The following is a 14,743-nucleotide window of genomic DNA, read 5'->3' as shown; positions in this document are numbered from 1 at the left end:
CAGCCACATTTCTGGGAGTAGATCCCAGATTGTCGCCACCACACCCATGGGGAGACTGGGACGGAGCAGAGCTACATGACTCAGACATGTCAGCCCAGGGCTGGGTTGACTCTGCTCTTCCCCTTGCTCACAGCTTTGCTCTTTTTAAGAGGAAGCATTAGCAGTTCTTTGTAGCAGCAGAACCCCCCTGAAATTTTCCTTGGGAGAATGTACTTTGTTTTCTTTTTTTTATTGTTTCACAGTTCTGTCTCCTCAGTGTTCAAATTCACTTCCAGTTTGTGAGACTTGTTCTGGGCTTAAGATAGTCATGCTCTGTAATTACATGGAAAATATGTATGTCTCTGGTATTCTTAGGACATCAGAATTTTGGGCTTTAATTCTGATCAGGTTTCTCATCCAGATTGTCCTGTTGCTCTCCCTAAAACACCAGATGAATTGCAAAGGCGTTGAAGCAACTTAGATCTAGCAGAGCTGCCACAGTAAACAGCTTTCTTGAGGAACAATCCCTGGCAAGGCAGCGAAGGAAATCCCCAACCTCATTGTCCCTTTCCTTTCATAGGTCCACCTTCCTTTTGCTGTTGTTGGCAGCACCGAAGAAGTGAAGATTGGCAACAAGATGGCCAAAGCCAGGCAGTACCCCTGGGGTGTCGTGCAGGGTATGTTACCAAAGGCACAGAAAAGGCCTTGTCGTCCTGTCCCGTTCCGATCAAAGGCACGCTGATCTCTGGATGGTCCTTGTCAGAACCTGGCTTGAGAAAGCACAGCCCAGATCTGGACATGGAGCCAAAAGCTCTTTCCTGCAGGAGAGCAGAGTTTGGCCAGGGCACTGTTTGCAACCCAGGCTGTACTGAAGCTGCCAAAGATAGATAGGGCTGATCCTCACTTCCCAACCAGCACTGAGAAGTACAGGATTGAGATGGTGACAGTCTGCTTGTGGCTTCAGCTGTATGTCCCACTGGATAATGGCCCAGGGAGCTGCAGGGGAACATTCACAGGGCAATTCTGCAATACTCTCCAAATTCTCAATAGTACAGGCTGGCCCTGAAGCAGCTTCAGACTTACTGTCTTCAACTGTATACACTAGAGGATAGTACTGGGAAAAACAGTTAGGAAAGAAGTTGATACGTTTGGGAAGTCTTGGACTCAACACATCCTGCTGGGTTCTTGCTGTTCCCAGGAAACTGGAACCTAGATGGTTTAAGAGATTTAGTTTAGGCATTGCCTGCTTGGGCCCCTGCGAGTGCTAGGATTTAGAGTGGGTCTGAGTGGGAAGTGAAATCCTGCGTGCAAGTGGATCATCACCTTGCTAGTGCAAAAATGCACAGAGGGACGGGAGCTCTGTGACAGATGGGCAGCAGGGAGATTTTTCAAATCCAGGGGAAGGCCTTGAAATCATGCCCGTGTTGGCGTGGGGTAGTTTCACCCCCAGGCCATCAAGGCATTTTGGTGCAGGCTGACCTGGAGTTCTGCCTGTGTGCCTGGAGAACTCGGGGCTTGCTGAACTGGGGCCCAGATGCAGGGAAAGGGGGGACCCAGCCCCTGGGTGTAACATCTCTGTGGATGCTCTGTTGTCTTGGCAGTTGAAAATGAAAATCACTGTGACTTTGTGAAGCTGCGGGAGATGCTGATCCGAGTGAACATGGAGGACCTGAGAGAGCAGACGCACACCCGGCACTACGAGCTGTACCGGCGCTGCAAGCTGGAGGAGATGGGATTCAAGGACACGGATCCGGACAGCAAACCTTTCAGGTGGGGCCCTGTAGGACACTGCTGTGCTTTGCAGCCACCTGCTGTGCTGCAGCTCGGGGCTGGGCACTTCCCGGGCAGGGAAGGGGCATCCGTGTCAGGGAAAACGCGGGAGGGTGACTCGTGCGCTGAGGTGTAGCGGCTCACCGGAGGGGAGATCCTGGGGTCAGCGCTCCCTGACCCTCCGACAGCTCTTCACAGCTGCTCCAAGGTGAGCTGTGAAGAGGGAGCCATGGTCTCATGCTTGAGGTTTGGCTGGTTACTGCACACATAGTTTATTCTGTCAGACAGCTTTATTGGTCTGAAGCCCAAGTCATCAGCCAGGGACAACAGCTGTGTGGGAATTCGGGAGGGAGTGTTTGTTTTCTCCTCTCATTTCCTGTTTCCCATTCCTCCCCAACTTTTCCCCAATAATTGCACCCTCTGCCTTAGCAGCATCCCACGCTCCTCTCTACCCCAGTCAGAATTCAAGTGCATCAGTGGGGGGTTTTACCCCCATAACACCCGTGAGTGTCAGGGATCGGCACTAGTTTGGGGTTTTATTTGACAGGCTGAGTTGATGCAGCTGCATTTCTTCTGCAGCACAGATACTCTGCTGGAATCAGTCAAGCCCAGTTCTGTTACTAAGCCCAAGTGTGAAGCTTTATTGGATTTCCTTTCTGGAGAGCAAGGGCTTAAGATGGGCTGAGCCCTTCCTTTTGAGGAATCTGAGGAATTTCCATTGCTTCCTGTACACGAGGCCTCTTTTTGACCAAGCTATAAGTAGAAAGGAAATGAAAATGTACAGCATTTCTCCATCTGGTACGTGCTAGTTCAGAGCAGTTCCCTCTGGGTGCCTTTTCCCTCCCATAAACAAACAAACCCCACGATCCCAAGCTGTTTGGCCAAGGCTGATGTATGTCTGATATGAGGAAGATGTTCTCTCTGAGCTCAGGGATCAAAAGGATGCCTTTCCCTGCACTGGGGCCCGGGGAGCCACAGGGGCTGCTGCTCCTCGGCCAGCTTGCATCAGCCAGGAGCAGGGAGCCTTTGGAAGATCTCAGGGGCAGCAGGGCAGAAGAGCCCAGCAAACCATTGGTGCTGTGTAGGCGCTTGTGTGAGGTGTGGAAGAGGGGGATTGGTGATGGTTGAGACCCCCACCTTGCTGGCAGAACCCCCCCTGCTTGGCCCAGCTGCAGGAGGTGAGGAGGGAGCAGCACCAGGATCCCCACAGGCATCTGCTCCATGAAATGGGGTCCTCTGCACAGAGACCCTTGTGCTGTGGGCTGGTTTCTCTGCTGCTCTGGTTAACCTTTTCAAAACACATCTTTTTTCAAAGAATATTATTTGCCAGGGCATCCCTCCGTGTGTGTGGGTGTGCTGGGGAATCGAGTTACTCTTGTAATCTGGGCTCATATGTTTGTGTACTTAAAAAGCTAATTCCCTTGTCATCTTTGTCTGTGAGAAGCTGCAGGGATCCCAGTTGGTTTGGACTGTTATTCCTTGGGGCTGTAATTGTTTTTTTCACATGCAGCCTGGGAGTTGCCCGGCCAGTTTCTCTGAGAACTTGTCTCCTCTGAACTCGGAGTCACTGCAGCAGAGAATGAAGCTTTGAACCTGGGACAATTTAACAGGAAGCCCCTGCACCCCTGGCTCCTGGCAGCCTTTTCCTGCTTGTCCATCACCCGGCATTGTGGTTTTGGGAATGAGCTTTGCAAGGGACATTTGCAATACAGGATGGGATGAACAGTGGGCAGAGCTTTCTGGTTTGGTCTGTAAGGCTCTGCTGCTCCCTAGTACAGCGTGTCACTAATTGCAGATTCAGTTTGTGCTCACTGAGCAGCAGAGGCTCACCTGCCCTCTGGGTTTTCCTAGACTCTAGCCAGATCCTTCGGAAGGGCTTAGGAATTTACATTTGTGTCCACAGTCAGAGTATTAAATCCAAGACTGAATTCTAGGGAGGTTTTGATTCAAGTCTCCGGATCCCCTTCTGCTGTGAGAGATCTGGTTCTGGATTTAGTGAAGAACCAAAGATGGCTCTTGCCCTTCTCTCCCATGAAAGGATTTTTGTAATTTTTAGAATCAGTATTTTTGCTTCCATGTGTGGGAAGCTGCTGTGGTCATCTGGAATGGTGTGATCCCTCCAGGGTGGCCAGTGCTCTGCCAGAAGAGCTCTGGGCATCCTGTCTGGAGAGTATTTTAGGAGGCAACTGAAGTGCCTGTTAATTAGCAGAATTAAACACTTGGGATAATCTGTCAAGTTCTGTTCCCCAGTTCAATATCCCACCCCCCAAAGAAAAGCAACAAAAAGCCACCAAAAAACCCAACACTGCCAGGAAAGACAGAAACTTGACTTCATTGGAATTAGGATTTTCCCCTGGTCCAGTGGTTAATGTGTTCCCTGGGCACATGGATACAGTGTGTCTGTGTGTTATCAGTGGAGTTTTCATTTAAAAAATGCATTTTCAGAAAAGCCTCTTGGGGGAAATAGTTATCATTCCCACACTATCGTTACAACTGGGCTATCCAAATCCATTTAAGGAATAAAATAAAGAGGAATTTGGTGTCCAGAGTTCCTGACAGGCTCTGAAAATCTCAGAGGTGCATGGACAGCATATTTTATGTCCCAAATCTGTGCTGCCTATCTCAGTGCTGGGGAAATAAAGGAATGCCAAGGAGTAGAGGGGGGATGAAGGAAGGAGGAAATCCAGTTATGTGGTTATTTGGAGGAGGGGGCTGATGCTTGTTCAGAAAGGCCAAAGGAGAAAGAGAGGTCTCCCGAGGTGACTTTATATAATCAAGCCCCTGATCCAAATCCATTAGCAGTGAGTAGTGAAAATGAGTTTTGCTGTGTGTCAGCGTCGAGATTAAAGAACTACACGAAGCCAGATTTCACACTGTGCCTGCTCCACAAATCCTGCACTTGGAATGACGAGACTCGGCACAAACAGTGGGAGAAGGGAGGGGCTGTGACTCAGGCGGATCACAAGCCCTGTGGGCATCGGGGGTTGGTGTAGGCGCTTACATAGTGGCTGCTGCTTTGCTGCTTTTGGAGGACGGTCATCCTGCCTGCTCAGCGATGTGCAGGATCCTGGTCACGGAGCTCGGCGGTTCCTTTCCCATTTGTCTCCCACTGCTGCCACCTAGCGAGCTGGGGCGGGGTTCGGTGGAGGGGATCGTGCCTCTGTGGTACTCGGGGACCTCTGATGATGTTCTGTGAGGAGACAACCCAAGTGTAAGGTCACCAAAGGCTGGGAGCTCGTGGCTGTGCGTGAAGCACGGCTCTGACGGGGTTCTGTGTGTTTCCAACAGTCTCCAAGAGACGTATGAAGCAAAGAGGAATGAATTCCTGGGCGAACTCCAGAAGAAGGAGGATGAAATGAGGCAGATGTTTGTCATGCGAGTGAAGGAGAAGGAAGCAGAGCTGAAGGAAGCGGAGAAAGATGTGAGTCTGTTGTAACTCGGGGGACTCTGTGAGGGTTTAGGCTGGGGCTTTTCCAGAACATGTCCTGCTAGGGGAGGGAGCTGCTCCTCGTGCCTTGCAGAGGAGCATGTGGTACAGAGAAAAGTATGGCCCTCAATGGCTGTCTTCTTGCTTGGCACAAGCAGGATGGAGTCCAGTCGGTACAAAGCGGTGGGGGATGGAATGTGGGAGTTTGGAAGCGTCCAGAGACCTGTTGTGTTCCTACAACAACAGAAATTGTCACCCTCCGTGTGTGCAAGTGTGTGTTGACTGCAGGACAAGTCAGGCAGGGACAGGCCAGTGACTGGCTGTTAATGCAGGGAGGCTCAGTGCCAGCAGGAACACTGCAGGCATCCTTACCAGGAATGGGGGTGGAACGTGCCTCTCTTCCCATCCAGTTCTCATTGTCTCTGTCCTGGCAGCTTCACGAAAAGTTTGACCATCTAAAGAGGACTCACCAAGAAGAGAAGAAGAAAGTGGAAGACAAAAAGAAGGAACTCGAGGAAGAGCTGAACAACTTCCAGAAGAAGAAGGCGGCAGCTCAGCTGTTACAGTCACAGGCTCAGCAGGCAGGTTCCCAACAAACCAAGAAAGACAAGGACAAGAAAAAGTAAGCGGATGTCACCCACATCCTTTGTAGGGTTTGTTACAGTTTGGGGAGGTTGTTTTTTTTCTTTCTTGCTGCATGTCTGTATTTGCTTTTTCCCATCACCAGACTGGAAACAGGGCTTTTATCAGCCTGATCAAATAAAATATTTTTTTCTAAAGGGTGGGCCAGGGACACGATCTTAATTTTTCTCCAGAAGAGTACCTTCAGATTTTAAGTTGAAGTCTGACTGGTGTGGGAGAGCAATCGGATGGTGGAGGTTTGACTTGTGATCTCTCCAGCATCTTCTGGAACAGCTGTGAGATGTTCTGGACTCAGATTTATCTGCCTGAGCCAAAATTATTAAGGGAGTCACTACCTGTCCTTTCTTTCACCGGTGGTCTCCAGTTCCCATTCCTTAAGGTTGTAGTTGTAAGTAGAAGTAGCTTAGAAACCAAAACCACCATGTTGTTTTTACATGGGAAATGCTAGTGCCAAAAGTGATTACTTGGAAGCTTGCTTTAAAGACAAGAAGCTTTGGTTATTTTTTTTTTTTTTAAAAAACAAACTACTATGGTACCGTAATTGCAGTTAAATGGCATTTGTGGTTGTATGGAGTTGACATAATAAGCTAAGAAACCCTTACCTTTTAGAAAGATCATGGCACTGTTTTTTACTATTTTATATCCGTATCCTAGGAGTGTAACCCTGTACCCTCTGTTGGCTTTGCCCATTCCTAGTAAGAAGGTGCTCATGCAAGTCCTTCCTGGGCCATCTGTGCTAACGGTGCTAGTTGGTACCTGCCGCTGGGAAAGCTGTCGAGGGGGGGTGCAGCAAATCTCCCTGGAAAACACTCGGTTAACCCACACACAAAAATGACAGTTCCACACTGCTTTTACTGGCCGAGAGAGCAGGGGGGTGTTCCTTCCAATTAATGCTGGAAGAACCAAATGCCAGTGGGGATGTGGCACAGACAGCTGTGTCTGCCTCGCTAAGCTGGGAGCTGAAGCCTGGTGTGAGCTGTGTGAGAGCTCGAGCCCGGGAGGGGCACTCGCCCTGCAGCTGGACTGGTGTGTTTGTACAGCTTGGCACTTCACCCTCGCTGCATGTCCCCTGTCCTGCTGCTGGGTCGGTGCCCAGCGGTTGTCGCTTCTGCCCCGGGGAAGGTGGGGAGGGCCTGGGGCTGGTTCCTCAGCTGAGGTCAATTGATGTAGCTCCTGTGGAGCCCTGCTGCTCGATGCTGGCTGAGAGCCTGGCCCTGGGCACCTGCTGGAATACAAGGAGTGCTGTGTGCTGCATGCTCTGCTTGGCTAGGAATCCTTACGGACCTGTCGGGTCCAGGTGTGCTGAAACACCCTCCTGCAGCTGTGGCTGTAAAGCAGGATAGGCTGAAACCCCTGTCTTCTCTCACCTGAGAATCCAGACATGGTGATGTGTTCTCTAGAAAGAATAGGAAGTTTTGAAGGCCCTCTTTCTTATCTCTTTACAGAGTTGGTAGCTTAATGTTTTTAAGAATTCTGCAGTGAGATTTTTCATCTTAGATCCGAGACCAGTGCAGTGCAGGATGGTCTGGGGAGTTCTGTCTCTTTGTGTAGCTGCTCTTTGCTCCTGGGAGGTTGGCTGGCACGTGCACAGTGTCGTGGGTGAGACAGGGATGTTTCCAGCAACTGTGACCAATGCAGGTTCTGCTTTGCTGATGCATTCACAGACACCCCGCCCTGAGGAACATCCCCGTGTTTTAGTGTGTCCTTTGTGCTCCACACCAGGTGCTGTACCTGTTGCCATTGTTCTTTAGTGTTGCAGTTACTAACGGAGGCTTTCAAGGGAAGTGCTGACACTTCTGCCCTGTAGCACACCTTGGGTTTCCAAAGGCTTTGAGTTTCTCCTTGCACTCTAATGAGCAGCTGGAGGTTGTGTGGTTAAAGGCTTCCATCCTCTCTCTCTCTCTCTCTCTCTGCTGACATGGCCTGTGGTGCTTCTTGTGCAGTTGCCAGAGGAAGTCCTTGCCATGCCTGACGCTTGTAGCCTCCCCAGAAAGTAAATCACAGGAGTGCTTTTTTTCCTCAAGGTGGGATCAGATTTCTCCAACTTGGAGAACAGAGACTTTCCACTGTGCTGTGCATGCTGGAGGGAAGGCTCAGGATGAAATCTGCTGCTGGCCTGACTCCCTGAGGGAGAGCTTGGCCTTCCTGATTTCCAGGCAATTCCTCCAGGAATTCCCTAGCTTGTACTCATTCTTAATCTGGAATTGTTGGGGCCCGGGCCTGATGGCAGCAGTGTGCTGTTCTGGGGACAGCACATCTGCATACCCCAGACACTTCAGGGGTGACTGGAGAGGTGTACTCTAGAGATCACTTGAATGTGAGGCTGAGCATACTCACCAAGCCCCTGCTGTAATTTTGGGATGGGGCTGTGCTTCAAACCTGTACAGCCTGGAGGCAGTTCCTGGCAATAGCCCAGATCAGAGCAACCAACAGCCTTGTGGTGCTTGCCTGCTGTTTGGGAGATGGCCACATGCCTCAGCATGTACCGCTGTGTTACTGCTCGTCCTCAGCCCCCAGGAGCTGGGACCATCTGTTTGGGGGCTGTTTCGGTTTATTTCAACCTATTTCTGAAAACCAAATGTAAGACTTGGGTTTTTATTTTCAAGTTCCTTTCTATGTAAGTTTTCAGTCCACCATGGCTGCTCTGGCCCAGCTTACATGGTTGGTTGGTCAGTAGTTCTGCCCCCTTGGTTTTTCTTTCTACGTTTGCTTGTCATAGGCTGGAGTAGAGCCTGGCCTTGAGGTTGAGTTCCTTTGTAATTCCATAATCCGTGTGCATGCCCACCCACCGGAGCGAGTTGCTGGTGTTGGCTCTCCTGGCTTTCTTTTATTATTTTTTTTTTTCATTTTGAGTTCAATTAGTGCTAACTTTTTTGTTTTTTGTTCTTTTTTTAACTTGCAGTGCAAGCTTCACATAAAGCCTGTCGAGCCAAGGATGTTCCTGCATTCACCTGCTTTTGCAGTAATGTGTCTCTGCCATCTGTTTTCTTTTTCTTTTTTGGTTTTCTTTTTTCATTTTTTAACATGAATAACTATTAACTCATCTAATAACATAGGGGGAACAAGAAGGAAGAGGGATGGGTACAGGACTGTATGCAACTGGAAGTTCAGGGGCGGGTGGAGGGATAAGGTAACGATACCCATGTGTTTTTGTCACCAAAACCATCAGCTGTAAATCAGTTTTGGCCCCCAGTTTAACCAAGAGTCAGGGCTGGGTGTCAGCAGCTCGGGTGAGCAGGGCTGACCGGCTCAGGTGTCCTCAGTGCTGCAGTAACCTGTGCTGAGGGAGCCCCTGGACCCAAAGAAACCTGCCCCAGGGAATCGCTGCTGTAGGAATGTCACAGCCAGCCCATGGCGTGGCTAAACCTGGAGTTTAGCCTGGCCCATATTCCTGGAGTAGCTGATGTGTTCCAGCAGTAGCTGCTGGGGAGAGGGAGGGGGGTGTGTGTAGATAACCCAGTGTAACTGACCCTGCATGCCATGACATTTGCATGATAATGTGTTTTAGTTGCTGTTTTTGTTGTCTGACCTGACCGTGGCTCGGGTTTGTTGTCCTGTGCTGGCCTGTTTTTCACAGCCACCCTTCCAGTTGAGCGCAGCAGCTGAGGGTGCCCGGGGGCAGGAGCGTTCCCAGCACCGCTGTCCCTGCAGTACTTGCTTGAAACCTTTGGAACCTCCCTTAAAATCCTCCCTGGTTTCCAGCGGGTTAGCAGCCCTTGTGGAACCAAATGCTTGGGCAGGGGGGGGACATAGAGCCTTCAACATCCTCTTAGAGCCTCCAGGAGCGTTCCTGCACACGGTTAAATACAGACCTGCAGTGGGATCCACAATTCCAGGTCAAGGGAGAGAAGGTACCCAGACACACACTCTGTGCTCCCCACCAGCCCTCCTGCACCAGGGGCAGTGTCCCATTCAGGTGTCCCTTGAACGTGCCAAGGACATGTAGGATAAGCCAGGCCTTGCTCTGGGCCAGTGCAGGGTGGAAGGGGATCTGTTTAATGTGTATTTTCTATGCCATTGGTTTTGGACAGAGTCTTTCCCTTCCTTCCCCAGAAGTGGCGAGCCATGCTTATCCTATGACTCCTGGGTTCCTTTCTCTCCTGCTCATGCACAGCCAGCACTTGCTCTGCTCCTGGCTGGGGAGTCTCTTTTCCTTTCTTTAAAGCACTCCTACACATAACTCCTCCCACCTGAGTCTCACACACTGCAGCTCTTTGCTTGTTTCTGGATGGAATTTCTCCAGGGGAAAAAAAAGGGCAGAATTATCACTTGTTTTTGTTACTTATTCCTCAAGTGTTGCTGTTGAGAAGTGTGCTGGGGGGGGTTAGCTTATGGGTTGTCTTGCTTTTAACCCTCACTGCTTAAACATGGCTTTGGGAAGAGGATATCTAAATGCCGTGTCTTGGACAAAACAGAAAAGTGGATAAGTAAGCTGGAAATAAAATGGTTGACCCTTTTATCCCTTTCTTTTCTTTTTTTTTTTTGTTTTATTTTTTTGACCTTCTGGTCTTGCCAACAGTGCACTTTTTGCCATGTTAAATAGGTTTGCTGCAGGGTTGTTTGGAAAAATGAAATTCTGATTCTTGTGGCTTCTGGCAAACCCAGCTTTAAAATCTTGAGTTATGAAGGAAGAAGCTTGGGTTGTTTGCATGAGTTTTTTACAGTCCAATCACATGCCCATCACCGAGCGCTCGTGGCAATATGCTTCACTTCAGCTGTCTCTGTGCATGTCCTCTTTTTAATTACCAGTGTTTTGTGCCAAGTTGAAAACTTAATTTTAACATTTATTTGTACTGCTTCATTTAACAGCCCTTCAAGGGATGTTTAGCAGGGGAAATCAGCTGAGTTGAGCTTTTGCTTTTTGACAGAAAGCAGTGGCCAAGTGCATTAATGACTTTTGGGTTGAGTTTCTTTCTCCAGCAAAAAGCAAGCTGTGTTGGAGAAAGTGGGAATAAACCACAAGCTTGCAGATGTCCAAGGTATTGTTTTGGTTTTCACCACAGGAGATGATAATGACTTCTTTTTTTCACCTTAAACCCCTGGGCCATGTTTAGCTTGTCACTGCTGCACTTCTTGCTTTTCTTTCTAATGCCTTTTTTCACAGTAGCCCCTGGTGTGCATGGAGTGAGTGATACACTCAGGGCTGGCTGGATGTACTTTCACCTTTGCATGTAAGTACAGCAGCAAGAGACTCACCTTCCTGCCTCGCTCCTGACAGGAAACCAGTTGTACTTTTCTGAGAGATTAAGTCCACTTCCTTACAAGTGGCATGGCTAAAACCCCCTAAAACTGCAGGCTGCTTGTGCTGAGCTGTTGTAGAGAAGCTGTAGGGAGCACAACATCCATCTCCTGTTGGGTGCCTAGAGCAACCCTGGGCAGCTTCCCTGCATGCCAGAAGCTGGACACATGGTTGGGCAAAGCCTTGCTTGGGAGGCCCTGCTGCATGGAACATGATTAGACAGCCATGATAACGAGCTGATGATGCTGCGTGCTCCTGACTGCGTTTCCAACCTCAGTCCCATGTAAAGGAGCAGGAAAGCACACTGAAATGTGCCTTTTCTGGGATGGTGGTGTTCCCAGGGCATGAAACAAACCCCCGGGATGGAAAAACACAGTCAGGTTGCTGAGGGGGGCTGTGACTGCTCTGTGCAGGTTGGGCACCCCTGGGTCTGGCAGGCAGATGAAAAGGAGGAGGCGGATGAGGATTTGCTCCCCCAGAACCATCCAGGGTTTGCACAGTTCCTTTCTGGGAGGGCAGTTAAGTGGGAAGGATCCCTTTGAGCTCGTGGTCATTAAATGCATTGTCTTGCATCTCCTGTGGCACGTGGCTCTCTGGGAGCGGGGACAGTAGTGCCTGGCACCCACCCTGGGCTCCTTGTCACAGCCAGCCTGAAATCCCACCAGGGAGATCAGTGTCTCTTTGGAAACCTGTCTGTGTTTACCACGAGCGGTGTTTCTCCAGGCAGCTCTTGTTCTGCTTCTCCTAAACCGTCCAAGTGCAGATGGAAGTGTCTTTTTGTGTGTGATCACATCAGATCTGTCCATTTGGCTCCAGTTCCCTTTGCCCTTCGGAGGTTTTGGAAGGGGGGGGGATGTCCCTTCTCCGGGGGCCCAGGTTGCGTTTGCAGTGTGTGATATCCAGCAAGGAGCTGTACAAATATGAAGGGGTTTTTTTAATTCACGGAAAATAAAGCTGTGAACAGCGGTAGAAATCTTGTATTTGTATACATTTTTAATATCCTGATTGCCTTAAACCATAGATGTAGGACTTTATTACCTTGCTATTGGAAAATAACCCATGTTTGTAACTAAATAATTGTGTAACCGACATACAGTGTTAATGCAAGTGATATGTATGCATCTGTTAGATATTGTCACTTTATTTGATGTGAAAGTATTTCAGTTTTGGAATTACAGATGGAATAATAACCTTAGAGCATAAGCTCAAGTTATTTCTTGTATATGCTTCAGGTTACAGATCCAAATAGTGCCAACACTTGAAGTGGGGAGAGGAAATATATTTTTACCCAAAGCTTTGGTCTTTGCGTGGCCTTTGTGACGTTTGCTGTGTAACAGTGTGACAGGAGGGTCACCTGTCACCCTCTGCCTTCCCAGCAGGTCGTTCTGTGCCTTTGAGGTGCCTCTGTGGGCTCTTGCCGGTGTTTGTCAGTCCCTTCTTGTGGTGTTGTGTGGGTGTTCCCTGCCTCAGCCGGTGTCTTGGGGAGCTCAGGCATCCCCGGTGGAGTTGGTGTGTGTGGCACCTCCCCAGCGCACTCCCTCCTTCATGACTTACTTTAAAATGTTGTTCCTCCTTTATCCCCCCCTCTCTCACCCCTTCATTTCAATTCTGAACCTCTGTTTCTTTTCTCTTCTGTTTTTTCTCTTTTTCTGTAGCTTCTTCTTTATGTAACCGCCACCTTGCCAAAGCCCCCACACCCCCTCTCCCGGTGGGCTGTCGGGCACTGGAAGAGCCTGCGGCTACGGGCAGCCCTGCCAGGAGAAGAGCCATCTCATTCCTCCATCTCGTCCGCCCTCCTCTCCTTCCCTCTTGTTCCCTCCCGTGCGCTGTGCTGTGTGTCTGTGCGGGATCTGTCGCTCCCAGCGCGGCTCCGACAGCGTCCAGGCTTCCCGGGCTGCCAGAGGTAACGGCCAGAATGGCCCACGTTGCACTGGGGTAGTTGGATTTCTTTCCTCCCTCCCCATTTACTCACCTTTTGCTATAATATGCACACGTTGCTGATGACAAATAGCGACAGACTGGGGGTGAGGGTTTCGTTTCTGCCTCAAGTCTGGCTGCTTTGGATACCACGGCTTCATCCCAGGGCCATCCTGTGCTCCTCTGACACGCCTGGAAATCGGTCTGTGGACCCGGGAATGTTCTCTGTATGTCACTGTGTGAAGTGGGGACGGTGGATGCCGCACCCTGTGGTGCTGATGGAGCCTGTTCTGGACAGCCAAGGCCTTATTTTCTGGCTGATGTAGCAAAGTAGGATTTTCTTGTACAGCCGAACTGCACTGACTTGTACTTAGATCGAGGGCTTCGCTTTGTTTTCATGAAGCCTAGTTAGCAATTATTTTTTTAGCAGTCCTGAATGTGGGCAAGTTGTTAAACTTTGTACCTTGTTTATTTGAAATTGAATTCAGTCAAAAAGCTTGAGAAGTGCCAAAGGATTGGTTGAAGGTTAAAACAAAGCCTGTAAGCGTGGTGTGTAGTGATCTCCAGCTGGTTCGGCAGAGAGGGAAGGAGGCAGCCTGAGCTTCTTGGGATGTTTTTTCCTGTGGAGTGATGCACTTTTATTTTTAACCGAATACTAGTGACTGACTCTTTGCATCTGTGAACCTTAATCAAGGAATTCCCCTCCTTTAACCGGGAAATGGTCTAGGTTTGGCCTCTCCCCTGTGTGATGTGCAGGCTGCTGGGAGGCTCTGCTGAAATCTGCTGGGGGTTTTTTTCAGAAGCACAATATTTTGCAGCACTTTCCAGTGACGAGGGTCGGCTCCCTCCAGCCGCGTGGAAGGAAAACTGCTCGTCCTGGAAATCTTTGCAACCGGCCAAGTGACTTTATAGATACAGTCAGAAAGGTTGTGAAGTGTTTGGCCTTGTGTGTGTGGTGTGTTGATTTGCCTGGTGTGTAACTGGCCCTGCTGCCCACTGCTCAGAGCGCAGGGCTATCAATATCTGCACAAATGTAGCTTGGGACAGCATTTGCATTAGTACCAAACCCAGAGCCTGCAGAGGTCTCAGGTGGTACCTGCTCTCCTGCCACCAGCGCTTCCCTTGAGATGGCCAGATCTGGGAAGCTGTGCAGTTCTCCAACTGTTATGTTTCTCTCATTCCTTGGACTTTTTTGTTATATTTAAAAACTGTAGGATGGCTTTATGTGGGAGTAGGAGTCTGCAAGTTGCTCTCGAGACCATGGTTTCTGGGGCATTTGTTCTGCCCCTGGGAGGTGCTGGGCTGGACTGGGGGAGGTGGTGGTTCATCCCCTGCAGGGGCTCAGCTCTGGGTGACCCACCTGTAGTGCTGCTGTGGCAAGAAGGTTAGAAGAGGGGTAAAATCCTTTTTTCCCTGGTGGCTTCTGAACTCCAGATGGGAATTTTTTTAAAGCTTAATCTGAAGAGAAGCACAAACCAAATACCAACACTTACACAGACTGCCTTTATTTTGCAGCTCTATAAGAGTTTTGCTGTGCTGGTGCCTTGAGTCCTGCTTGCAGCTCTGGACTTCGTGTCTCCAGAAGGACATAGTGGAGTTAGAGGAGGGCACTAATGGTAAATGGGATGGAGCAGCAGCTGCCAGGTGAGATGGCTCAGTTTGGCCAGGGAAAGGCAGAGGTGTGAGGGAGGATCAGCCCCACTGTGAGCAGGAGGTGGCAGCACATGTCCTCTAGAGGTCCCTTGCAGCCCAGATTTATTTGTGACTCT

The 14,743-nt window shown here is 49.7% G+C and overlaps 1 protein-coding gene across 4 annotated transcripts in view; it reads left to right on the top strand.

Moving 5' to 3' along the window:
• Nucleotides 1–14,743, top strand: part of SEPTIN11 (septin 11) — a 55,265-nt gene that overhangs the window by 37,251 nt on the left and 3,271 nt on the right. For 2 of the 4 annotated variants that reach the window (XM_051769430.1, XM_051769429.1), the window contains 5 exons: nucleotides 560–656; nucleotides 1,581–1,749; nucleotides 5,038–5,170; nucleotides 5,611–5,798; nucleotides 14,490–14,618. In XM_051769430.1, the coding sequence (XP_051625390.1) occupies nucleotides 560–656; nucleotides 1,581–1,749; nucleotides 5,038–5,170; nucleotides 5,611–5,798; nucleotides 14,490–14,618 (716 nt within the window). Of the gene's footprint in view, nucleotides 1–559; nucleotides 657–1,580; nucleotides 1,750–5,037; nucleotides 5,171–5,610; nucleotides 5,799–8,720; nucleotides 12,688–12,712; nucleotides 14,619–14,743 lie in introns of those variants that run through there. The other 2 variants (XM_051769431.1, XM_051769432.1) reach the window with 2 other exon arrangements.

This window comes from Manacus candei, unplaced genomic scaffold (genome assembly GCF_025592945.1).
Source record: "Manacus candei isolate 608988 ecotype Guabito, Panama unplaced genomic scaffold, ASM2559294v1 h1tg000107l, whole genome shotgun sequence".
Taxonomy (NCBI): domain Eukaryota; kingdom Metazoa; phylum Chordata; class Aves; order Passeriformes; family Pipridae; genus Manacus; species Manacus candei.
Note: the sequence above shows the minus strand (reverse complement) of the source record. Positions and strands in the feature narration are given on the sequence as shown.